Source organism: Athene noctua, chromosome Z (genome assembly GCF_965140245.1).
Source record: "Athene noctua chromosome Z, bAthNoc1.hap1.1, whole genome shotgun sequence".
Taxonomy (NCBI): Eukaryota; Metazoa; Chordata; class Aves; order Strigiformes; family Strigidae; genus Athene; species Athene noctua.
Window position 1 is genome coordinate 33266214 of NC_134077.1, and position 27065 is coordinate 33293278.

The window sequence follows — 27065 nt, forward strand, 5'->3', positions numbered from 1 at the left end:
CTAGAGGGCAACTGAGCATCGTGCAGCCATTCACTCACCCCTTCCCCTCCAGCACTGGGAAGGAGAAAAATGAATCAAAAGGCTCAGGAGTGGAGATGAGGACAGAGAGGGGTTGCTCACCTTTTCTGGTCACAGGCAAATGACAGACTCATTAGGGGAAGAAAAAAAACGTCTCACTTTAATTCAAACACTAACAAAACCAACACTTAACAGCCAGAATGGGACAGTGAGAAGTGTTACCATATCTTAAAAAAAAACCCACCTCCCCCACCTCTCCCTTCTTCCTAGGCTTAGTTTTGTTCCTGATATCTCTACCTTCTCCCTCAGCATCACATGGTCAGGGGATATGGGTGCAGTCAGTCCTGCCGCTTCTTCATGCAAGGTACAGGGGGAAGCATTCATCTGTATTCTTTCCCCTGCTCCACATGCTGTCCCTCTCACTGGAGACAGTCTTCCACAAATTTCTCTGCTGTAACTCCTCCCCACGGGATGCATTCTTCTCGAGATGCTCCAGTGCGGGTCACCTCCACGTGTTGCATCCTCCCAGCACTGAACTACAACAGCGGGGGCTGCTCCTTCCTACAGAGCCCCGGGGGTCCTCCACAGGCTGCAGGTGAATCTCTGCTCCTCTGGTGACCTCCATGGGTGGCAGGGGGGCAGCCCTGCTGTCTCACCACGGGGTATAGAGGAGCTCTCTGCTCCAGTGGACCTCACCCCCCTTCCTCCTTCTTCCATCCACTGACCTCTGCGTTCACACAGGTGTCCTTCTTGTAACCCCTCCTCACAAGTCTCCCCAACCCCCTCTCAGGTTTTCTTTCTTAAATACGTTATCGTAGAGGCAGGTCCAACTTGGAGCTAGGGGAGCTGGAGCTGGGAGCTTTCAAGAAGCTTCTCACAGAGGCCACCGCTGAAGCCCCCTCCCCTGCTACCAAAACACTGCTACACAAACCCACCAGAATCTGGAAGGCAGTGATTTTTGCACTGCTAGTACGCTGAAATGTTTGCAGAGCTTTTAAGAAAAAAGCATAAAAAATGTGTTAAAATGGTACCACTTGAGCTTCCAGGGCTGTGAAGAAATTGGCATACAAATTGTGACATCTCAGTGCACTCTTCCCCTTCTCTGATCTGTTACTGAAGTAGCGAAAATTCTCTAACCCAAGAACTGTCGCCTGGTAGAGGTGCATAGAATAGCTCCTTATTAAGTGGTTCAGCACATTCTGTTCTTCAGTATTCCTCTTCCTGTGATGAAATACGCGTATTTAATTGCACCTGGTACCCACTCAAACATAGGCAAGGCTCTGCTCATCCCAGTTTGTCATGACCATAAGAGAGGATGCTTTGAAGCCCACGGAACTGAAGTTCAGGAGTTAAATCTGTATATGAAAAGAAACTGTCCTTAGTGCAAATCAGAAAGGAGGTGTGCGGAGGCTGCCAAAGATGGTGTGAAAGGTCTGATATGGTTGGAAGAGGGAAGTAGAGGCCAGGGTGCAGGAAGGACTGTGAAAGAGGTACAGTAGTTCTGTCCTGCATTTGAGAGTGAAAAGTCAAATCTAAAGAGTGGATGAAAAATCCAGAAAAGCACTAAATTATCACCAAGTATTTGATTTTTGTGGTGGACAGATAGCAAGATTTTAGATACAAATAAATGAATCCTGGGATCTGAAACTGAAAAGTAAGGATGGACATTTTATACACTAATGACTGTAGTTGAGTGTTAAAATTGCTTGAATGAATGAGTATGAACGTAGTATAGCAGCCTGTTTTGGCCTTATTTACTTTTAACGCATAACTTTATGCTTCTGAATAGCTTGTGGGAATGTTAATCTACACTGGACTAGTAACTGCATATGCCTCTTTGCATAGCAAGTAGGGCAAGTACTCGTAGCAGTAATATTCAAAGGTTGCACTTTCTAACAAGAGAGAGATAATTCTGACGAGGGTTTTTTACATGTCTACATGAACCTGCAGGAGGGACGAAGGAGTTGAATCATGTAACCTGTGGAAATTAGCTACAAGGTCATTATCTCTAGAAAACTGTTTGCAGATGTATGTGCTTTTTATTCGAGCATTTCAATACTTTTTTCATTACATTTGCATTAGAGGGATCAGATCTGTTTGATTTATTGGCATACAAAGGTTTAAAGTATTTCCTGTACTGTTACGCTAACATATTCTGAAATAACTCAGAAAAAGAAATACTTGGAAATCCACTGCAATGACTCTGAATTATGTTTAAGGTCTTGTACTTTTTCTTTATTCATAATTTTAAAATGTTCTATTAAAGCTACTACTCAAAAAATAATTTTTGAAAAAGCCTGTAAGCATTTTGGATTTGCATTGACAGTTACTATTTATTACATGCCACTGTAGTGATTTCATTCTTGAACTCTGAGAAAGTACCATACTGGAGGTAGTCAAATCCCTTCTGTCACTAGGGTCCTTCCAAAATAATGGAAAAAAGGAAGGGATATGTTAGAATTACCAAGTTTACTAAATGTTACCAGGATAGCTCATTTGGGTTCAGTTCGGGGTTTGTTTGGGTCTTTTTTTTTTTAGCTGTTACCCTTTTAGTGTTTGATTGTAGTGTCTGCCCCTCTTCAGTACTGTAGCTAAAGTGAAGCAAAACCATATCAACCATTCACTAACACCAGACACAGCCTTAACAAGCCTTAACAGTCTTAATTGTAAATGAAGGCTGAGTGCTGCTTCTATCACTGCATTTAAACATGGATCATTTAAAATTTGATTACAGCTATTTTCTGAAATGGCTTCAGGTTCTGAAGTCTCTCTGATTTGGTGTTACTGGAATTTGAAGTAGCTTTTTAATTTTAGGAGTGAACAGTCCCCTCAGAGGTTCAGGTGGGCCTAGGTATTTTCAGTCTCTTTAAAGTGTTACAAATAATTTTTAGGGGCTAGACTGAAAGCCAATACCTGGAACTTTTATGTAAGATTCAGTAAATAACATACACAACATCGTATTTTCTCAATGCTGAAACAATCCATGTTTGTAACAGTGATGCCAGGTGTGAGAAGAAAGTTTTTTGAAAGTGGGACTTTGCCTGTATAGGAGTGGATTCACTAGCATTCTTTATTAGTGATTAGAGAGATCTTGCCTATGCTTTTGCAGCAAGCAGAGTTTCTTAGCTGTCTCTGCAGTGCTCAGCAGGAATTGTTGGTGACCATGGGTTATGTTTGAATAGCTGGTCTGGATAATGTCTTAGGGAACATTATCATGTCACTCAACCAGATTCAAATGTCTGAAAGTTTCCCCTTGCCTTACGTTTTTAAATGTTAATTTTTTAAAGGAAGGCTCAGATTGTGGAGACCATGATGGTCACGCCCATAGAGCAGAACTGTTTTACTCTGACACTGAGGTCCAACTTGATCTGTTTTCTTGTGAACTTAAAAAGGAACTTCTTTTTACCAAGCCTGAAGAAGCCAATTAAAGATCAGATGCTTTGACTGTGGTGTGTTTGATAAATTTAGGACAAATTTCTACACAATGTCTGAATTACTTTCAGACTATGAAAATACTGTGTCCTATGAAGGACTACTATGTCCTTCATATCAGAAGCAGTCTAGCAACACTTCCTCCCAGCCATGCAGATTTTAGAGTTATTAGCAATTATCTCATGAGACCTTTGAGACTTTCTGTAATCTTTTGCATTTGGAGAAGCCATTGCAGTCCTACTTAATGATATAAAATTGTCACGGGGCCAGTTTCTACAAATTTTATGAATTCTCAATTTTATGCAAAAAATTACTTTTTTCTTGGGTTGGTTTATCTTTTGTCTGAAATGTCCAATTATTCTGATTGTTGTCCCCTCAAAGACACCCTGTTACTTGGGCTCAGTTGTTGCATTAGTGTGAAGTATATACTGGTCTGTGTAGGTACAACGTAACAGTTGGAAAGTAGTATCACAGTGAGCTTGAAGTCATTACATGGAACCTAGAAGAGAAAGTAAATTCCAGTACACTTAAAATTTGAATGATTATGATTAGTGTATAGAATATATTATTTTTCTATTCTTCTGGTGAATAAACATATCTGTTTTGTTACTTTTTTTTTTTTTTAAACTACATGTGAACAGAGATCTCTTAGGCTTTCAAAAGCTTCCAAAATCCTACAGTAAATACACATATGAAACATCATGTTGGCCTCTGTGAGTATGCCTTGTAGTGATTACTGTATGATCTCATATTTGATTCTGATCCTTCTGTGTTTAATTTAATCTTATTGAAATATTGGCCATATTTGTTGGAAATTTTGACGCTAAACCAAATGTTTTCAAGGTATAGGCTGCATACCAGTATGCTGGACCCTCTGGCACTTTAACTGGATTTTTTAGTAATTACATATCAAGATATCTAGCAGCATACCAACTTATACAAAGGATTTAATCAGTTGCCACATGATAATAATGTGATAAAACTATTAGTAGTAAAGGTAGTCGTGTGACCTGTGAGCAACAGTTCTTGAATGCTGAGACCATCTCCCTGATACCCCACATAATGATGTTCCGAAATTACGTATCTTAACAAAGTCTTTTCTGCATTACTTGTACTTTAATATTTGTTTGATGATCAAGAACAGGAGCAGATGGCAGTACTGATTTAGCTGTGAACTTCGTGATTGTATGTACAGACAGCAGACACTATTGTTTGCTTTATATGTATCATACAAATATAGTTTCTGCTCCTTATTAAAACTACCAGAGTCACAAAATTCTACACAGCTCTGGTGTTGCTGAAAGCCTGTACTTGGAAAAGCAGTGTGCTACCACTACATGTTGAAATGTTTGCATAGAAAAGGAAGTACAGATAGAATTTGTACATTGTCCAGGTAGTGTAGTGATTGATACAATTTGAGGGCGATTGTACTATTTAATTTCATACAGTATGTGTGCTTATAACATTTTGCCTGCAGTCTGTTTTTGTTGCAGCTAGTAATAGTGTAACAACAATACTAAAATACAGAATTCACTAAAAAATAAGGGCCCAGTTATTTAAACATGTTTGTAGGCTGCCACAGCTTTCCAGGCAATGTGGAATTAGCATGTGTTTAGAAAAGTACAATTTAAAAGAAAAAAGCCTCTTGTGCATCAGGAATTTTCAGTTACTTTACATAGACACTATGAAAAATTGTCGCTTGAAGGAGAATGTTTGAGAACTATAGATACCTTAGAAAAGGTTCTGATTATCCAAGCATGTTTGTAGTAGTTAGAACATTTGGGTAGAGTTTTCATAAATACGGTTTTAAAAAGCAAGTCTGAATATCCTTAGAGTAAATCTTTCTTGCTTAGTGAATGTAATCTTCCTCTGGAAGGAATATTTTCAAATGTAAAGTCAAACTCATTCATGGTATCTATGATTGTTCACTTGTTCCTGATATCAATATTGATTTGGAGATTAACTACCTGTAACAGTGTGTAAACAGGAGTGGACAGTTAAAGTTGATTCTCAGGCTCCAGCGTTTTTAGTGTATTTGTGTGAAATGAGCAGAGGTATCTTCTGCACTTCCCTGCTCTAAGTTATTTCAAGTAGGAAGAAATTAAGTGTTACTCTCATTCCAGTTTAGCTTCAATTTTATATTTTCGAAACTTAGTTTTCTTCGTAGTTGCTGACGGGAACTGTTGGGACATTTTGTAAGCAGTTGGTCCTAATATCAGAGAACCTTTACAGATATTTTTTCACTGGCTAGTGCATGTCTTTTATTTTGTTTGATAAAATACATGAGAAGCTTTAGGTACAGAGCTGGAACATTGAGAATCTTTTTACTCAAGAGCTGGTTCAGGTTTGGTGGTTTAGAATAGAGACTCGCTTTGCTTAGAAGTAAATAAATCAATTACATTAAACTGAATACTTCTCTGTGTCAAAGCAAATTTGTGTAACCCTATATGTCTGGATTTTTGGAGCAGAATTTTACATTTGAAATAAGTTGATGCATCACAAGGGTTAAGCTGCTTATAATAAAACTTTTACAGGGAAAATACTCTGAAAAGAAGATTAGATAGGCCAAGTTGTTCCTTCTGGGATTAGAGCCTGTCATCTGCTCAAGTTAAAAAAACATGTTTCATGACTGCGGTAGCTTTTTCTAAGCTGTTTGAGGGCACAGCTGTCCTCCATCTGTGAGGTGTCCCATGGGGAAGTCTGGGACTGGTGCACCTCTTCTACAAGGAAAGACTGAGAGAGCTGTGAATGTTCAGCCTGGAGAGAGAAGGCTCAGAGAGATCTCATCAATGTATATAAACACCTGAAGGGACAGTGCAAAGAGAGCAGAGCCAGGCTCTTTTCAGTGGTGCCCAGTGACAGGACCAGAGGCAATGGGCACACACTGAAACGCAGGAGCTTCCCTCTGAACATCAAACACTTTTTCCATGTGAGGGTGACAAAGCACTGGGCAGGGGTTGTCCAGAGAGGTTGTGGAGTCTCCATCCTTGGAGATACTCAAAAGCTGTCTGGATACGGTTCTGGGCAGCTGGCTCTACAGTTTGGATCAGATGACCTCCTAAGGTCCCTACTAACCTCCACCACGTTGTGATTGTGTGTGTGTGACTGGAGGATGTGCAGGGCAGACAGTGGTGGGGTACTGGCAGCTGAGGGTCAGGAGTGGAAGTTGTTGTGATTTGTGTCCACTTCTCAACAGAGTTCAGATATGGAAATGAGGGAGAGGGGGTGCAGCTTTCAGTGCTCACTCCCTTGTTCCCCTTCCCTTTGTATAGCTAGAGCTTTTTCACTGCTGTTGCAGTCACTTTCACCTTGTTTTCTTCCTCCCTTTCCCAACGGTGTTTGATTCCCTAGTGTAAGAACAGTCCCTTGCTGTCTAGTAGGTAATAAGTATTTTTCTCCCAGTTTCTTATTAGAAGCACCACTTTCCGGCTTTGGAAATAAGTGTGATTTACCTGAAAAATACCAGTTACATATAACATAATCTTAGATTTGGTTTTACGCTGCTTTTGCATGTGTTTTTAGGATGAGTTGCAAAATGGCCACTAAGCAGTAATACTAGTAAAATGTGATTTAAAAACTTGTTTGTCTATATAACTCAGTATTGAAATAGCTTTTATCCTGTTTAAAATGGTAGTCTCCCAGTTGCTCCAAGCTGAATCATCCCAAGTATCTACAGTCATCTTGTTACATGTGGTTTCTGATTTCATGAAGTGGTACAGTCCAGGATATGCCTATAAATTATCGGAAGGAAAAAATAATTCTGGCACAGCTGTATCAATTCCTCACTCATTATTGTGATATGTATCATGTGACTAGTCAGCATTTAACTTTCATTTTAGCTTTAGTTGACATTATCTGCTATGTAAATATATTGTTTAAAGTCTGATTATTGTTTTAGAGTAGAGGTGAAAGTAGATGAGAGGCTAAATTGGTATTGCTTCAATGGACAGGTTAATAATCCCTCACAGTGCCTTCTACTTGTAGATCATTAGATTGTAAAAATCTTTGAAGGGACATTCAGCTGTTTTAAACAGTGCTTACTCAGCTGCCAGAAAGCTAATGCCCAGTGATGTGTCAGGATAAATTTAGGTACACTTGAGCACATCCCATCTTTATGCTTAACTCTTGCATAAATACCACTCTTGGTGAAGCTTTTTTTCAAAGCTTTCTACTGACCAACTGTTTACAAGGATAGAAGAGCTGTACAGCAGCTTAGTTGCATTAGAAGGGGATGCCTGACTGGGATGCCTTCAATTTAACCATAATGAGTGAAGGGAAAATAACTTTGTTTACCTCTTAATTTTTTTCTAAAAATGAATGTTTGACTGTAATATAAGGTCTTAAAATTTTTCAGTATTTTTATTTTGTCCCCTGTTTTTCTAGGGTCCAGGTGTATTTCATCCCTATGATAGTGGGCACATAGCAATGACTTACACAGGTCTGTCATGTCTGGTTATTCTTGGAGATGATTTAAGTCGAGTAAATAAAGATGCTGTACTGGCAGGACTGAGAGCTCTCCAGCTGGAGGATGGAAGGTAAAAGATTCTTTATATTCTACAACTCTCTGAAAGCTTAATAGAAAACCCAAATGTGGAATGAAACATAAGAAGCGTGGGTTTTATGAAAGTACCTATATAACCTTTTATTTCTTTTAGAAAATACTTTGGTGGGTAATCATTATCAGTTGTAGAACACATGCCAGTTTACAGGACCAAACAGCACTTTATCTATAGATTAGCTTTCGTATTAGAGAATGGTGGTATTTGCTTACAACTGTAGGTACTTATTCCTGGAAAGCTAACAAATTGAGGATAGTACTTTTTCTGTTCTGTCCTTTAGATAAGTAAGGTTTTCTGTGTTACATTCTTTGTTTTTTGCAGGACCCTGGAACACTACTATGATGATGTTTGCTCTGCTTTGTGGGAGGATGGACTTTGTTTAGTTTTATGAGATTTGAGACATCAACATAGAGTATTAATTAGCCTCTGTATTACTTGTAGTAGTATAATATTACTAAACTTCATTGTGAGATCTGTGCTTTTTGCATACATTTTCTAATAAATGGTATATACCCCTTGATCTACTTCTGCTGGTGGGGTTTTTTATTTTTTTTTAATCCAGACTGAAGCTGGTAGCTAATGAAAACTTCTGCTAGTGTAGATGATCTGTCTATGTTTTTTAAGTTTTACTGGATGTCATTCTTGAAAGAGTAATTTAAGAAATGCAGAATTACAGAAATGTTGTCCCTGGAGGAATTACCTTTCACTCACCATGAAATTGCTGTCATCCTTTATGAGTTAAGAAAGCTTTTGTTCTGGTCAAATGCAGAAGAGTGCCAGCTAGCCCCTAGTGCTTTGCACTGGCGTAGAATTGTTACTTTGGCAGGAATCAACTTCTAGTGTGACAGACATTTTCATAGCTATGAAAACTGGTTTTACTGCTTCAAAGAGGATGTGTGAAGGCCAGAACTTGAGCTAACATCTTGCCAAGAATAAAATAACTAGTGAGCTCAGTGAGGGAGACCTTTTTCTGCTGTTACCCTAGTATAAACATGCTAGTCTTAGTTAATAAAAGTGTAGAAACAAAAACTTAAAAAAAAATAAAAATACTGTCTCTTTTTACGTTATGAATAAATGTGTGTACTTTCACTTCTACTTTACCTTAGCTGAATGTGAGAGGAAGTCTCTGAATAACATACAGTGCAGTTGTCACCTGAGGATGGTGCAAGATTGTAAACCACAGTACTGGCACATGTTAAGAAGTGTCCTGGTTTCCCAGAATGTCCTGTGTCTTTTCGAGACCAATGGAGTTTCTCACTGCCAGAGCTGCACAGAGCAGGGCCTGGCACCATTGGGGTTAGGAGGGAAAAAGCATCTCCCAGTAAATGTTGGAGGCTTTTTTATGCAAAAAGATAATGGGGTATATACTTGAATTGCAGGGTCAAAGAGGGAGTGTCGTAGTGGTGATAGTCATTTTAAAAAGACTGCCTTGAAAGACAGCACTGCCTTTTTTTGTTGGTTTTTGGAAGAGATTTGTTCAGGAGGACTCATCAAAATACTGTACTGTGCTGGCTTCTTGCAAATGGTTAAGTCATCAAAATATACTAACTATCTCTTTGAATAAAACGGAGGCTTGCCATGCAGCAAATTCTAGAACAAAACAGTTAAAGGTTTGTTTATTGTCACAGGAATTAAACTTATTACCTATTTCTGTTTATCAACGAATCATTTAGTTTTGAAAACACCTTTAAGATCATTGAGTCTAATCATTAACCTAACACTGCGATGTCCACCACTAAATCATGTCCCTAAGCACCACGTTTACATGTCTTCTAAATACCTTCAGGGATGGTGACTCAGCCACTTTCCTGGGCAGCCTGTTCCAGTGCCTGACAACACTTTCATTGAAGAAATTTTTCCTAATAACCAGTCTAAACCTCCCCTGGAGCAACTTGAGGCCATTTCCTCTTGTCCTATCACTTGTTAGTTGGGAGAAGAGACTGACACCCACTGCGCTACAACCTCCTTTCAGGCAGTTGTAGAGAGTGATAAGGTCTCCCTTCAGCCTCCTTTGTTCCAGGCTAAACAACCCCAGTTCCCTCAGCTGCTCCTCATAAGATTTGTGCACTTCTAGGCCCTTCACTAGCTTTGTTGCTCCTCTTTGGACACACTCCAGCACCTTGATGTCTTTTTTACAGTGAGGTACCCAAAACTGAACACAATATTCGAGGTGTGGCCTCACCAGTGCTGAGTACAGGGGGATGGATGATCACTTCCATAGTCCTGCTGGCCACAATGTTTCTTGTACAAGCATCCAAATCACAGCATCCATCTTAATTTTAAGAGTCTCTGAGAGAGTACAGGATTGTACCTAGATAACCCAGATAGAAGAACTTTAAAATGTTCTTAGAGTTTGAAAAGACTGTAGCTGTAAGAAATCAAAAACTGGATTGAAGGTAATTTTTACCATTTGTATTAGAAATGGTAGTAATAACAATTACTACCTACTACTGCTACTAACAGCTACAGTAGTAATAACATGGGAAACTGGTCCTAAAATTGCAGTCAGGAAAGAAAACCTTGTAAGCTATTAAGATTTCTAGGAAAGCAAAGAATTCTGCCCAACACAGTAAATGTTAAAATGATAACTCATACATCAGTATATAATGTGATAGGTGAAAGACTATAAGCATTAATATCTTTGAGTAAATAAAGACCAGTGTCATTACATTGCTGGAAGTAAAGTCACCCAGGCCCCTAAATGTTAATAGTTCTATGCATTTTACTTAGTATCATCTAAAAAGAAAATCTAGCATAGCGTTGGGTTATATTTATGTGAACAGTGTAACTAGAAGTAACTAATTTTTGAAAGAGAAGGTATGCAATTCCTTGAACTGCTTTTCATATTTTCTGATACAACAGGCTGTACAGTGTATAATGACAGAAACGTTTCTTTCAGTTTCTGTGCAGTGCTGGAAGGAAGTGAGAATGATATGAGGTTTGTGTACTGTGCTTCCTGCATCTGCTACATGCTTGATAACTGGTCAGGCATGGATATGAAAAAAGTGATAGACTACATTAGAAGAAGTATGGTAAGTATTCACAAAGTTTTATTTCTTACAACATTTTAAAGTTACTAGCTTTGTTTCTTAACTATGACTAAAAATCTTGCTGTCCAGATCAAAATATTATGGTAATTTTTCTTTCTGTTCCTACTTCAGCGAATTGAAAGTGAAAAAATATGTTGGTTTTTTGTGTTTGTATTTTCACTGTAATATGTGTACTGGAAAGGTAATTTTATTTGGTGTGTTTGTTCACTACAAATGAAATCTGATTTTTTTACTTTAAAACTCAATTTAAAATTGAAAACAAGTTTTTGAAAACTGGGGCCTGATGTTCCTATAACTTAAGAGAAAGTTCATAAATAAAGCATCGCATCAGCGGATTTATCACATTTCAATGAGCTATAGTTCTGCTTTTTAAATGATGTACAGAATCAAAGGTAAAACTTAATTATTGACGTCAGTTCAAGCTTAATAAGTGTTTCCAGTCATACACTTCATTATTTATTTATTAGGTACTTGGAATGAAGGACAATATTAGTAAATACATGTTTTTTCATGATGTTTCATTAGTTTAATTGAGGTACATTTTCCAAGATTAAAATAAATGTTCTTCAAAGAAGCTGAGTAAGCTTGGAAATTATAGTTCCCAGAATGTGATTAAACATACCTAGTAAACTCTTCTGGTCCACAAAAAAGAGACAAACTTACGGTGACATACAACATCTGTTGTAAACCAGAGTATGCTTTAGTAGTTGCAGCCAGCAGTGAGATTGTAAAATTTAAGTGAGAAACAAGTCTAAAGAAGACTTAATCTCCTGCTTCAGACCAAATCATGGGGGTTTTGTTTATTTTTTAAGGAGACAGTTAGATGCATAAGCATTTCTTACTGTACATCACAAGATGCTTCCTGGCACACTGCCATAGTCTTGGACCAACCAAAGTGGTCAAGGGCAGGGCTCACTTATACAAGTATATGGACCAGCAGTCTGTTCATACTGAACTAGCACCTTTTATCTCCCTTTTCCCTTTGTTCTCCTCCCTTGCTTCTTCCTCCCCACTCTGCTTTGATCTTTCCCTTTCTCACCGTTGGTCCTTTCCCTAGCCATCCCATAATATATTGTGCAAACCCCTGCATTCCCCAGAAAACACCCCATGACAAGTTTTATACAAACCTGAAATTTTACTCCCTTGCATCCCATAAGAGCCCCTGTACCCCAGTAGTTAGTAGCCCACTTTAGTTCGCATGGGTTTGCGGGGTGAGAATTTCCCTGATGAATGTTCTTGGTGGGTTTCACCCAGGGAATGTGATTTATCCGTTTTCTTTTCACAATCTGAGTAAGCAGCTGAGTCGGGGTGCTCTCTTTTCACTGCTTAGGTCAGGAGGGTTCTTCCCCATCTGATCCTGGACATTTGTGTTTACTGAGGTGAGCCTTTAGTCAGATAGCTTAGAGAGATACAACAGGAGAATCGAGTAGAGAAAGAATAGAGAACAAAGCCGAAGAGCAAAATCCTCACTGTGTTGTTCTACACATCATGTCAACTGTTAGTTGGCATTTTGTACACCTGAGTGCAGTTTTAGTCCAAAAGGATCTAGTGGAACTAGGAAGGGTACAAATGAAGTTAAGCTGAATTGTCAGAGGTACAAAACAGTTCGTGCAAAAGGAACGTTTAAGATACTAGACTCTTCATTATAGAAATGAAATGATTAAGTGGAGTGTGACAGAAGTACCTAAAGCAATAAGTAGCACTGGAAAGATTAAGTGATCAGGGAGCAATTACTTCTAAGAAGAGAACTAGAACATCATAGAAGCCATTGGTAGTTCAGGCAGGTGGAGATTTTTTGAAAGTTTGGAGCTTTGAAATGGCCCTGGAGATTTACTGTCCACAGTGATCTTGAACCAAATTTGTAGCTTGCTTCTAGAGCCTTAGCATTAATCCTTGTACCTGCAAATTCCAATTGTTATGTTCCTGTTGGGAAAATTGACACTGTAACTATTGACACTATAACTACAGTAACTATACAGTGAATATTGCTATAGACTTTCTTGAAAATGCTTATTCCTTTTTTGCTACAATGTTACCTTATTCTGGTATTTCCATTAATAATAAAACAAAAGAGATTGCATTGCTTAGTAGTAAACTTCTGTGACAGAAATGTGTGGTTTTGTTTTACTGTTCATATGTCATCATTTGTATGTAGATGAAGCAAGGGATAATTAAACTTTTTTTCAGTTCAAATTGACATACATGTGTGTGAAGTGCAACTAATCTGGATGGAGAGTAAAACAACTGGTTAAACACAGTAATCTTTGTAATAAGCTTCTGGATTTTTTAACTTATTCTTTGGAATTTATTCCCTGGTGATGCAGTATAAGAATTGTGACATATAATTCAGTACAACTGAAAGAGGGAGGAGTCGTGAGGAACAGCAGAAAATTGCAACATGAAACAATGGTGGTGTTTTATTTGGAAAAGTAACAAAAATAATTGAATCTTCATACAGAATGGATAGCCGTCTTCTTATCACTTGACTAAAAGTGATGTGCGGTACTGATCACAAAAGTAATTGTGGATCAATTTTACCATCAGTAAAAGAGCCATATTTCAGTCACATGATTTTTACCAGCTGTCCTGGTTCAGCTAGGATAGGGTTAAGTTTCCCCAGCAGAGAGGTGGAAGGGATCTCCAGCCAGGTTATTCATACCATGTTGACTTCAGGTCAGGTCCAGCGGCAGCGCAGGAAGCTTTCCTTTGTGGCTTTGGTGGCGGGGAGCATCACGAGCGAGCTGTCTGTAACCATTGTGGTATTTCTCTGTATATCTTTTGTCTTGTTTACTGTTAATTGCTGTATATTGTTGTTATCATTGCTCCTGTTGTTGTTCAGATTGCTTATTACACTGTTGTATTCAATTTCTTCTTATTTTAACCCGGGGTTTGTGCCTCACTTCCAGCCTGACCGGCTGAGGGTGGGGGAGGGGCAATGGCAACATGGTCTCCGGTCCCGGCAGGGCCTAAACCACCACAGCCTTCTTTGGCACACCAGCGTGGGGCACAAGAGGGTTGAAATAAGAATCAAAAAGGGACAGACCCTGAGCAGAGTGTGTTAGAGCAATCTGTTGGGTGTAATTTTTCTGTTTGTATTTGTAATGTTTGATAAGAAAAAGTTTGCAATACTGGCCCACTTGCTTGCATGGTGGGGCTGGATTATTCCTTATATCCACTGAGTGTTCCCAGTGCTGGTGTTTGTTGTTGGTGGAAAATGTATAAAGGGGCTTGTTTTGTCATACTGGCTATTGACTGTTTATAATGTGTTTGTATCGCTGTTGATGGGGGCGGGCCGGTACCTGTTTGCCGTTTGGGCTTTTGTTAGGGGTCTCACCCCCTCTGTGGGTGAGCCAGGGGAAGAGATCCTCTCAGGTTTTGGGGAGTTTCAATTATCCTTGGAGCCTGCAGGCCAGTGTGATTGCAGCACAATGCTTTCTGAATGTCTGCCTGATTTTGGTGTTGGCCATGCGGCACTTCTCTAACAATAGCAGTGTCTGGAAACCTGCCCCGAGGTCAGATAATAGTGAGTGGCAAGGGGTGTGGGAAAAGATGGGCAAAGGCAAAGGTGGGCACCTCCAATGCTTTGGAATTTCACTCCCGAACAAATGCAGAGCCCTGAGAAGCTGATGGAGTGCTTAGAAAGGGTGTGTTACCAAGCTGGCAAAAAACCCAGGAGACACAAATCGCTGCAATGTGTTGGGGACTTGCCCATGCCTACCGTGTCCTCTTAAATACCACTCACTGTCCTCAAGGGGGAGAAAGGGCTGCAGGATCTGAGGATGAACTTACTTGTACAGCAGCTGGGCCAGGGGAACACGCAGAGCCAGTATCAGTCGCCTCCACCAGCACAGCAGCTGAGCCAGAGCCAGCCAGTGCCGGTATCAGTCACCCCAATACAGAAAACCAAATACACCAGAAAGTCAGCTCGCAAAGTGGGGTATGGGATGAACCAGGCCCAGCATGGGAACAGGAGGAAGGGCCAGAGGTGATCATCTGATCTCTATCCCCGACTGAGTTGCGAGATATGCGGAGAGATTTCGGCCGCCTGGGAGGCGAGCAGATTTGCACCTGGCTGCTCCGATGCTGGGACAATGGAGCCAGTGCTTTTGAGATGGAGGGGAGAGAGGCCAAGCAGCTGGGATCTTTGGCCAAGGATGCTGGCATTGATAGGGAAATAGGGAAACAGACTCAAACCCTCAGCCTTTGGAAGCGACTCCTGCTCAGTGTAAGGGAGAGGCACCCCTACAAGGATGACATCCTATGTCAGCTAGGCAAATGGACCAACATTGAGAAGAGCATTCAGAATGTCAGGGAACTGGCTGTGTTTGAGATGATCTGTGGTGATCTGAATGATGAGCAGTCACCCATGGACCCAGATCAGGCCCCTTGCACACACCTGATGTGGCGACAGTTCCTGAAGAGTGCACCAGAAGCACACTCGAAAGCATTGGCAATAGTGTCCTGGTGGACAGACACCCACACTCTAACAGTGGATGGAGTGGTTGGCAAGCTCCGGCAATAGGAGGGAAATCTCCCTTCATCTCAACATTCCTGGGTCTCAGCTGTGGAGGAACTGTCTCAGAGGGTCCAGAAAATGGAAGAGGACATGTCAGCCCGTGCAGGTGGAATGTAGGATGTCTCAGCCATTAGAAGTAAATGTTTCCCCACCCAAGAGAAAGGCAGCAGAAGGCACACACCACGAGGCACCCTGTGGTTTTTCCTCCGCGACCATGGAGAAAACATGAGGAGGTGGGATGGACAGCCCACTGCCGCCCTAGCTGCATGAGTAGAGCAGCTGAAAGGGAAGACCATCACGAAAGGGGAGTCCTCCAAGAAGAGCGCAGCTCCAGTGTCCAGTCAGAAATCCCCCAGACAGAATAGAATGGCCAACGTTATTATGGCAACTGGCAACATAAGGGTAAAACCGTCCGGGCTGCTGAAGTATGGCAGGACATTGCAGCCCGTGTGGAAAACCGTGAAGGTGTGCCATGTGGATGCCCATGTACCCAAGAGTCGGGCCACTGATGAACATGGACACAACCAGCAGGCAGACCAAGCTGCTAAGATCAGAGTGGCTCAGGTGGACTTGGACTGGCAGCGCAAAGGTGAACTGTTCATAGCCCGGTGGGCCCACGAGACCTCGGGCCACCAAGGTAGAGATGCAACATACAGGTGGGCTCGAGATCGAGGGGTGGACCTCACCATTGACACCATTGCAGAGATCATCCACGGATGTGAGACGTGTGCTGCAATCAAACATGCCAAGCGGTTGAAGACACAGCGAAATGGAGAGCAAACGCTGAAATATAGATATGGAGAGGCCTGGCAGATCGACTACATCACACTGCCACAGACCCGCCACAGGAAGCGCCACGTGCTCACAATGGTGGAAGTAACCACTGGATGGCTGGAAACTTACCCAGCGCCCCACGCCACCGCCCGGAACACCATCCTGGGCCTTGAAACCCAAGCCCTGTGGCCACACGGCACCCCAGAGAGAATTGAGTCAGACAACGGGACCCACTTCCGAAACAACCTCATAAATGCCTGGGCAGAAGAACACGGCATCGAGTGTCTCTGCCATATCCCCTACCACGCACCAGCCTCTGGGAAGATCGAGCGCTACAATGGACTGTTAAAAACCACACTGAAAGCACTGGGAGGTGGGACCTTCAAAGGCTGGGACATGCATCTAGCAAAGGCCACCTGGCTAGTCAACACAAGAGGATCTGCCAGTCGAGCTGGCCCGGCTCAGTCAAAACCTCCACGTGCTGTAGATGGGGATAAAGTCCCTGTGGTGCGCATGAGGAATATATTGGGAAAAATGGTCTGGGTTAGTCCTGCGCCAGGCAAAGGTAAAGGCAAACTCATCCACGGGATTGCTTTTGCCCAAGGACCTGGGTGCACCTGGTGGGTGATGCAGGACAATGGAGAGGTCCGATGCGTACCACAGGGGGACTTGATTCTGGGTGAGAACATGCCGTGAATTATGCTGTGCCTTTGTTAATTGTTGTTTTGTTATTGTTAACTGCTAAATGGCAGCTGGACATGACGCAGATGGTATAGAATAAAGGGGTGGATTATGTCCTGGTTCAGCTAGGATAGGGTTAAGTTTCCCCAGCAGAGAGAGAGGGGGAAGGAATCTCCAGCCGGGTTATTCATACCATGCTGACGTAAGGTCCGGTGCACGGGAAGCTTTTTCTTTGTGGCTTTGGTGGAGGGGAGCATCGCAAGCGAGCTGTCTGTAACCATTTGCGGTATTTCTCTGTATATCTTTTGTATTGTTTACTGTTATTGCTGTTTATTGTTGTTATCATTGCTACTGTTGTTGTTCAGATAGTTTATTACACTATTGTATTAAATTTCTTCTTATTTTAACCCGGGGTTTGTGCCTCACTGCCAGCCTGACCGGCTGAGGGGGGGGGAGGGGCAATGGCAACATGGTCTCCGGCCCCCCAGGGCCTAAACCTACACACCAGCATAGGTTGGTTTTTGGCTTTCATATTCAAAAGTCAGGTATATCACTAATTGAAAAACAACAGACACTAAGATGCTGAAATTCTTAATGACTTCCACAGACTAAAATAACTGATTTTTGCAACGTTGCTTGGTTTGCCACAAATTACTGTGTTCAGTTTTGGGCCCCTCACTACAAAAAGGACATTGAATGACTCGAGCGTGTCCAGAGAAGGGCAACGAAGCTGGTGCAGGGTCTGGAGCACAGGTCGTACGAGGAGCGGCTGAGGGAACTGGGGGTGTTTAGTCTGGAGAAGAGGAGGCTGAGGGGAGACCTCATCGCCCTCTACAGCTCCCTGAAAGGAGGGTGCAGAGAGCTGGGGATGAGTCTCTTTAACCAAGTAACAAACGAAGGGACAAGAGGGAATGGCCTCAGGTTGCATCAGGGAAGGTTTAGCCTTGATGTTAGAAAGCATTTCTTTCCAGAAGGTATTGTTAGGCGTTGGAATGGGCTGCCCAGGGAGGTGGTGGAGTCCCCATCCCTGGAGGTGTTTAAGAGTCGGGTCAACATAGCCCTTAGGGATATGGTGTAGTTGGGAACTGTCAGTGTTAGGTTAGTGGTTGGACTTGGATGACTTTCAAGGTTTTTTCCAACTAGACAATTCTGTGATTTTGTGAAATGTGCTTTTTAAGTAGAGATATTGCAAGAAGCTTTAAGTACAGCATCTGCTTCTTCTAATATAGTGGAGTCCTCTTGAAATGTAGGTATATGAGTCTGTTGATGTAATTAAGCTGGTTGTGAAAATTTTAGACTGTGAAGCGAAGATTGTACCCAACTGGTTTTACACATTTCCTGGAGATGGTGTTAATTATGCAGCTTTCATGTTGCAGTAACCTAGAGCCTCTTTTGCATATAATTTCCTGGGTATTTTTTCAAAAGGACAAAGAAACAAAAATACTTCCCTAGTTCTTTAATGCATGCAAGTTCCCAAAGAGTACCTGCTGTGTGTAAATAAATATGCACCAGTCAGCCATAGGTCACCTATTGTATATTAAATTTTCAAGCTAATTGTACAGCCCAACATAGTACACTGTCTGGGATGCACACTGAAGAGCTTTTCTCCAGAGCTAATTACTTTGTCATGCATAAAGCAAATCACCTCCTATTAAAATTAATGTTTGTGGAGTTAATTAGCTTTGCCACCATACCTTGCTGATCAGCTTGCCTTTGCTTACCAATGAATGGGTCTGTGGAGTGTGGTTGCACTTTTGCATTGTGTTCTCAAAAGGAAGTGTGAAGAGTTTACACTATGTGTTTTAGCATTCAGATGCTCATAGGAATTACTTAAAATTGACTGGTTCAAACTTTAGGAGGTCAAGTTGCAGCTTGAAGCGTATATATTAGATATTAGCCTTACTAGTCTCATTAGGTGTTAGTCTTATTAATTATTTCACCTTGCAGGAACAACTCAAAAACTGAGGAATATAATGTAGCTTCTGTGTCTGCTTCTGTTTCCTTTTTTTCTTCTCAATGTCAGCTTTAGAAACATTTACAAAATAATGCTTAGGTCATTCCTGAAGCCGTGCTAGCTCTTGTAGCCATTCTTTGGATAGGACTATGAGTGTCATTACTGGCCTGTCGAGGTGTCCTGTGTCTTCTAGCCACTGGACAAAACATGAGAAATTCATAGCTAGCACTGGGCCGAGGATGGTGGGGGGGAAGTTAAAACTGCTTTCTTTCTGAATAGATATTGAACCAATTGTTGATTGAGCAGTTAATATAGAAGATGTAGGACCTGTGTTAACTTCAGAAGTTAAACTTCACTTTTGTTCCTTCTAAACAGCTTGGTACTTGTCCATGATAATTTATTAAGTATTCTCTGAACTCTTGTAAAATAAACATTTTTCATTTTATTAATAACTTACTGTGATCTTATCATGTAAGATGATTTAATGAATTTTTTAGGGAATAAAGATTGTTATTCCTACATATACAGTATCATCTGCTTTTAGATTGCTCTTAACACAGCTGTACTGTAATATTTTTGGTGCTTTGTTCATCAGACTCAAGTTTCTCCTTTTTCTTTCACTTAACAAAGTGTTTTTTCAATATTGTTAAGGTGTTTTTTAACTGTAATATTTTATAGGGTAGGTTTAGTCCAGTAGTATGCTTTATTAGGTTGTTGCTCTGGTTTCTTCCTCTCCTCCCTATCCCCATCGTAAAGCCTGATGTTCTTGCTCCTTACTAAAGCATTTCTTGTACTTGAGTACTGTACACACAGTAGTACCTTGCATTTTGCCTTTTCAATGTTAACCAGCTGTTGGGTTAGAGACAGATTTAATTTACCCATTTTATTTTGTTGGGAATTACAATCCATTTTCTCTTTTTATAAAGACAAAAAAATTGTTGTGGTTTTTTTTTCTTTAATGATTATCTTCCCTTTTTGGCAAAACCAAATTTACCTGGATTTAGACTTTTAACATATGTAACAAGTAAAAGGAACTCCATGATGAAATCATAAAAGCTGCCTGCGTTGAAACAAGGCTCATCTGTTAAGTGTTTTGTGCCAAGATCTTTTTGAGGCATTGGTTCAGAATTTAATCAGGTTAAATGGTAGTTATGGTCTGATCATAATACTGCTAGTGAACTGAAAATTGCAGTGTCTGCAAAAGTGATGTGGTTCTAAAGTAACTGTGGGGTTTTTTCCTTCAGTCTTACGATAACGGCCTGGCACAGGGAGCTGGACTGGAATCTCATGGTAAGAATGTTAAAATGTTCTACACCTGTTTTTAAGACTGAGATTAAAAATGTTGTAAGAGTTGCAGGGTATGTCATGCCTTCTTTTCTGATTTTAAAGGAAGTGTGATGAGGAGGAGCAAATCCAAAATATGCCTCAGAATATAATCTTTTTTCCTTAGTTCCAGTTTAATAATAGACCAGATGGGCTCTTAAGATTAATGGAGTTGATATATTACCTCATGAATGTTTTGTTGAAAGGTGTTGGCTGTAGTTATCATTTCTTGCTAACAGAGCAAACTTTTTACACATGCACCATTGCTACTTTGTGGATTTATCTGCAGGAGACTTTGTGCAGTGCACCTTATAATCTCCAATTTCAGCAGCTATTAATAAAACCTAGAAACATTTCCTCTGGTAGATCACAGCATCCACTGGGGACTCATATCTTGAAGTAGCAGTTAATTTTTGTAAACAGTTGGTAGTTGTGAAGATAGGAATTCTCAAGAGACTGATAATTTTAAGCAAATGTTTCTGTGCCATGAAGTAGTGGTCTACTTGTGACAGAGAAACTATTCACTTTCATGTGACTGATATTAAATCTATCAGATGTTTGCTAGCTTTATCCTTAGTATTGAGCTTTGATAGAATTCCACCTGTTTTCTTCCTGCAGGATGGATAAAGTTGAAAACTACACCCCTGTGTATTAAAAAAATTAGTTAACTAAGTTACTGTAAAATGCTAGTGATGACAGATAGCATTGCTTCAGCATCCTTCTCCCGCTGCATTTCAGCATCAGAATGAAAATAACCTGAGAGTTCCTGGGGTCTTCTATGACCAGGATAGTGTAAGGAACTTTGGGCTCCAAGTCTTGTATCAACAGCTTTCTTGTGATCTTTCCCAGGCTGTAATTTTATCATATTAGGTAATAAACTCAGAGAGTTTTGAGGGCCTTTAAAAAGGGGTGGCCATGATACACAGATGAAGAACATGAGTTTCTTTTCTAATTCCAAATTTTATTGTGGAGTTTCCTTGACAACAAAAAATTCCTTAGAATCGTCATTTGTTTTTATTACAACCGTGAGAGTCCAGCAGTTTTTTCATAGTGTTAGCCATACCTTTTTTTTTTTCCTATTAATTTTTTTGGCTTTCTGCTCATCAGATACTGCTTCAGTCTGATTGCTGGCATCCCAGTAGATTTCTTTAAGTTACATCTCAAGAAATGTTTTCTGTTGCATTGCAGTTTACTCATTTCTGGACTGCTGTGTAATGTAAATTGTGTGGAATTGAGAGGTAATCCCGTTTCAAGAATATGAATTCAGATTTCATTGTGCAAGATTTGGATTGAGGGGGGGGGTTTGTCCCCTTTTGACATACGTGCTGAACTAAAGTGTTTTTATTTATTGGATTTTAGTCTTAAAATTGGCATTTTAATAATTTAAAAAATCCATTGATTTGATTGTTCCTACCCTAGTTAAAGTTCTGACTGAGATCATACAGGATTCAGTGAAAAACCTGGATATCAAAACATTGCAAAAACAACTATTTTCTCACAGGTGGCTCTACATTTTGTGGTATTGCATCGCTGTGTTTGATGGGTAAACTGGAGGAAGTTTTTTCAGAAAAAGAACTGAACAGAATAAGAAGGTGGTGTATAATGAGACAGCAGAATGGCTACCACGGACGACCCAACAAACCTGTAGACACTTGCTATTCCTTTTGGGTGGGAGCAACATTGAAGGTAGTGTACAGAACAGCTACAAGATAGTTATTGACTTGTTTCATTTTCTTTAAGGATCGTATTTTATTTGCTTGAAAGAGTCACATATTTGGCACAAATGCATACATATGCACAGATCACTGTAAAGGTCTTTCATCTTGCAAAAATGCAGGATATGGAGATTTGACAGACAAGTATCTCTGCTATCACTGCTTAGCTCATAAATAGGCATTATATTTTAGTACTAAAAACACACTAAGATTTTGTGTATTACTGTAATGATCTAATTTCTTTTCAGCTCTTGAACATATTTCAATATACAAATTTTGAGAAAAATCGAAATTACATCCTGTCAACTCAAGATCGCCTTGTTGGTGGATTTGCCAAGTGGCCAGACAGCCATCCAGGTAAGTTTACCTTTCAAAATCATGAGTGTGTTCTAAGGTAGAAATACATTCCAGCAGTCAGATGTCTGAGAGGTGTAAAGGAAGTTTTCTCCTCAGTCTCCCTTCAAAAATGAAAAAAACCCTCCCTTAAAATATGAGACTTTCATTTCTTAAGTGGAAAGAGGGAGATACAGTTTTTCCTGTATCTTCTTGTTTAGTCTGTTGCTAAAAGAGTATCACTGTCTATTTAGACCTGGACAAGCCTTTCCATATGCGTTGAACTATTCTTGTTAAAGGGAGTATTGTGCAGTGGGTATCTTTGTAAATCATTTGAGTAGAATATTTCAACACATTTGTTTCCTTAATAAAGAGGTCCTTTCAGCTTATTCAGAAGTCACTGATATATGTAAAAAGAGCCAAAATTTATGTAGTTAATATGATTTACAGATTGTAGTTACACATAGCAATTATACATAGTATTTCTGAGAGTTAATTATCCTTTCAGAAGTGGATAATTTGAACTGTGAAAAACTTGAAAAGATGCTAAAATCTTTTTAATTTGAAAAGATGCTAGAATTCAGTGAAGGTATTGCAAACTTCTGAAGACAAACCATGTACCAGTAGTGTTGCCCAGTGGCATTTTGTACAGGGATGATAAACAGTCTGTAGACTGACCAAATAAGCAAAAAAAATCAGTCATAATAAAGGATGAGTCTGTTCAGAATCTGTGCCCTGATTCATTTGATGAATCTTTTCATCATTTCAATTGGAGCAACAGTGGAGAATTTTTCAAGGTGGACCCACACTGAAAACACAGTGCTTGCGATAGATATGCTCCCTCCACTCCCCTGAAAACCAGCATAGGATTCCTGAGGACTTAGCTTTATTTACTCTGCATTATATAGATCGGTCAGTATCACTTGGAGGAAATATTTCTGTTGATCTTGATGAACCATTTACTTAGTGAGCTAGCTATTTAAAAAATCTGTTTGAAACCCCAGTCATGTGCAAAGTTCCTTAACCTGTCTTTTAGCATAGCTGTGATTGTATGAGATATGATTTGAAAAAGGCAAGACTAATAATAAACCTGTTTTCCTTTTGATTTGTGTGGTGTTCTAGCCTGAACGGTGCTGTTTCCTATAAAGCAAGCTTTTGCAGTCTCTCTTGTTTTGTTGCATTAGGTGGTCTTATTGCAGCATTCTTTCCTTGGGCAGATGGTGACACAAGTCTGTGTTCATGTTTTGAAGGACAGTGTAAAGAATTAATGTAGTTCTAATGTGAAGAATGACTCTAAGGGCAGCATTGGAAAGGTTGTTTTTGTGGAACTGAGATTTCATTGTCATTTCATTTCATACACAGCTGAGCTTCCTACAAGCTCAGTCTACTACCTGAAAGGCAAACTGTCTTTTGATCGCTGTATGTCACCACAAGAAAGATTTAACACTTTTTTTGAACCACTGGGCTTACTGAGCAGTGAATTTTCTTGCCTTTGAAAATAAATCTAAAAAGTCAAAAGGCTCTTGAATGCTAGTTGTCTTCCCATCTAACCGTTAATCATGATGAAGCCCTGCTTTCTGGGAAGTGGCTAACATCTGCCTGCCGATGGGATGTGGTAAACAGATTCCTTATTTTGTTGTGCTTGCACCTGTGGCTTTTGCTTTTCCTATAAACTGTCATTATCTTGACCTACAAGTTTTCTCACTTTTACTCTTCTTTTCCTCTTCTCCCACTGGGGGTGGAAGAAGGGGAAATGAGTGAGCGACTGTGCAGGGCTTAGCTGCCTACCAGGGTTAATCCACAGCATTTTGCTAGAACACATACCTAAGCCATTTGGGTTTTTTGCGGACTTGTGCATGAGTCATGACTAGATTTAAATAAACTTTAAATTGTTGGATGTACTGATGCATGCTCCAGGACGTCATGCTGCAACTCTAATGCATCTCACTTGTTACCTTCAAATGACAACAGTGTAAAAGAATTACAAGCACATGTGAATTACGGACTATGCAAGAGAAAGATCAGAATATTTGACATAAAACAATGAGAGGTTTAAAATAAGTGTGCACGACTACTACAGTAAAACACTGAAGTAAGATTTGCTCTTGTAGAAGTATAAATACACCTTATTTTGTTACGTTTTTAAGACAACAGCCTAGCAGTTGTGAGGTTGCATGCTGCATTCTGTATTTGTGAGTTACTTAGGAAACAAAATGTTTGGACCTATGTTTTTTGACCTTGAAAATCTTGGTGTAGTTCGTAGCTTGAAACAGAGTATAACAGACTGCATGAGTATTATGTCAGCATGGATTTGCACCACTGTTGAACTTTGTGGTTAAATGCAGCAGATAGTCTTATACAGTTAATTAGGTTTGTATATGGTTTTTAGTGCGTATAAATGCAGCTGTGCGTGGGGATTAATACACTGTATTTCCTGAAGTTGAGGTCTCCTTGCCTGCTATACTTTCTGCAAGGTCAGTAGGGGCTGTATCTGCCGAGCATGTGTTTGTCTGCATGTTAATGCTGATAAGCAGAAGCCTTCTTTCAGAGTCTCTCTCTCCACATACCTTCTTGTGATACAATTTTAGTCAGATAAAAATTTACTGACACCTCCAAAAGATTAGTAAGTGTTAAGAATTTGTAAGGAGCACATTAAATTCACATCTTCCCATCTTTAGCCTGTGATTTCATGGACAGATAATCTAATCTAATGGCTGGCTGCTACCCAGAGGAGGGAGATTCACTTCTCTTCCTCCCAGCTTCCCCAAGGACAGCTGCACATCTTTTCTCCTTTTTGCACTAGCTTTGGCATACATCAGAAACTCCTGCAAAGCCATTTAATTCACTAAAATGTCAGAAAACTGACCATGTTCTGCTGCTTGGGTTAATTTTCTTCCAAGTTTTTTCAATTGCTTTAGGTCATGGAGGGTGTGCATCACACTGTAGTGCTGGTATAGGGTAGGCAGCAGGAGCAGTGTGGGACAGGGGAGTAAGAGCATCCCTATTTGGTGGTAGTCATCTGCTATGGCTGGTCAAGCCACCTCATGAATTTCGTATCCATAGGGTATTCTCTCAGGAAGAGAGAAAGCTAGGAAAAGTACGTACTACTTCCATACTTCCAAAACTTGCTGTTTGGCAGCTATTGGCACTAATTTTGGTGTCTCAGTAGCCAACTGTTAATCAAGTAATCAGCAAAAAAATTCTTCCATGTTTGGGGAAAAAAAAAAATGTCTTTGTGGCCAGAAATTATTTTCAGATGATCAAAATCTTTCGCTGTTTGGCCTGAGCACTCAGAAGAAATAAAGTAGTGGGAAGAATTGTTATAAAACAGAACTAGTCTCTCATTTTAGAGATTGCAGACTGTTGCAGACTGTCAATTCACACTGGTGGCTTTAGGCAGAAATTGATTTCTTCTGTCAAAACTCAAGTTTAAAATGTAGCACCTGTTTATTTGTTTTCCTTGGCTGTAATTATTCAGGGGTGTTGGAATACAGGAACACTTGGCTGTTACAGCCTGACATAATTTTCTTTTTCCTTTTCTGTTCTTCTTTGAGATGCTTTACACGCCTACTTTGGGATCTGTGGTTTGTCATTAATTGGAGAATCTGGTATTTGCAAAGTTCATCCTGCCCTGAATGTAAGCACAAGAACCTCAGAGCGCCTTCACCACCTTCATCAGATCTGGAGAACAAGGACTCTAAACAGTGTTCAGATGACAGACACCTCTCTACATGACTGATTTGGACTTGAATTTAGTTCTGGTAGCATAATTGTAGCCCAAGGTTAAAAGCCATGTATAACCAATGTGCTCTTTTAAGTGCTGGGTCATACAATCAGATCTGTGTTGCTGGCATCACTTCGATAGGGAGTTGCCTTCAGCAGGTTATTCTGCATTGTGATAAAAAGAAGTATTTTGAATCTATAGAAGTTTGTCACCACAGACTGTAAGTGGCTCTTCAAATGGCTTTACTTCTAAAGAATCCCTTGAGGCATTTAAACTTCATTTTTATTTTGATTTGTGCATACTGTGTCAACATATATAGTAGGCAAGTATTTTCAAAATCTGTTTACATATCATACAGTATAGCACAGAACTTTGGAGTTCTTTATGTTCCTAATGTTTGACATATTTTTGGGTAGAGAATCTTCCATGTTAAGTCTCAGTTAAAAGTTACCTTTTATTGTCTACTTTCAGATTCCATAAACTTTGTTAAAAAAAAACCCAAGTAAGTACAAATAAAATTATTTTATTCAATATACCAGACTTTCAAAGTTGTGTGGCCTTACTAAATGGATTTTGTATTTCTTCTGAGTAGTTTCTACACAGATGGAGTTGATCATTAGCCAAAGTGTTTTCATCTGAAATATTCTCTTCATGTGAAATTCTGTGAGAGTGGCATGTTGATGTATTTTGATGAGTGTGGTGTATGTGATATATGTCAAGGGATATTCAACACAGTCGTTTCGAAGAGATCTGCGTGCAAGAACTGCATTAGAACCTGTTTCTGAAGTCAAGCCTATGTAATACATTAAAATTGACAACTGCATTCTACTTATTTTTTTATATGTACTTCCTTTTTACTGTGAAATAATTCCAAGTTTCTTACCCATTCTGTGTAAAGAATGAAACATTGAGCTTTAAAGTAAGTGGCAGTCGTTTACTGTTAAAGAGATGATGAACATTTTCAGCTTATTTGGTAGTGGTGCCTT

The 27065-nt window shown here is 40.0% G+C and overlaps 1 protein-coding gene across 1 annotated transcript in view; it reads left to right on the forward strand.

Annotated features, from left to right (window-relative positions):
* The window catches only part of PGGT1B (protein geranylgeranyltransferase type I subunit beta), a 40899-nt gene extending 14282 nt beyond the window's left edge, over nt 1-26617 (forward strand). Inside the window, 7 exon segments of the mRNA XM_074932490.1 lie at nt 7834-7985; nt 10909-11041; nt 20229-20274; nt 21809-21993; nt 22271-22379; nt 25910-26041; nt 26044-26617. Coding sequence (XP_074788591.1) covers nt 7834-7985; nt 10909-11041; nt 20229-20274; nt 21809-21993; nt 22271-22379; nt 25910-26041; nt 26044-26090 — 804 coding nt within the window. The 3' untranslated portion in view covers nt 26091-26617.
* Nucleotides 26618-27065: the final 448 nt, after the last annotated feature.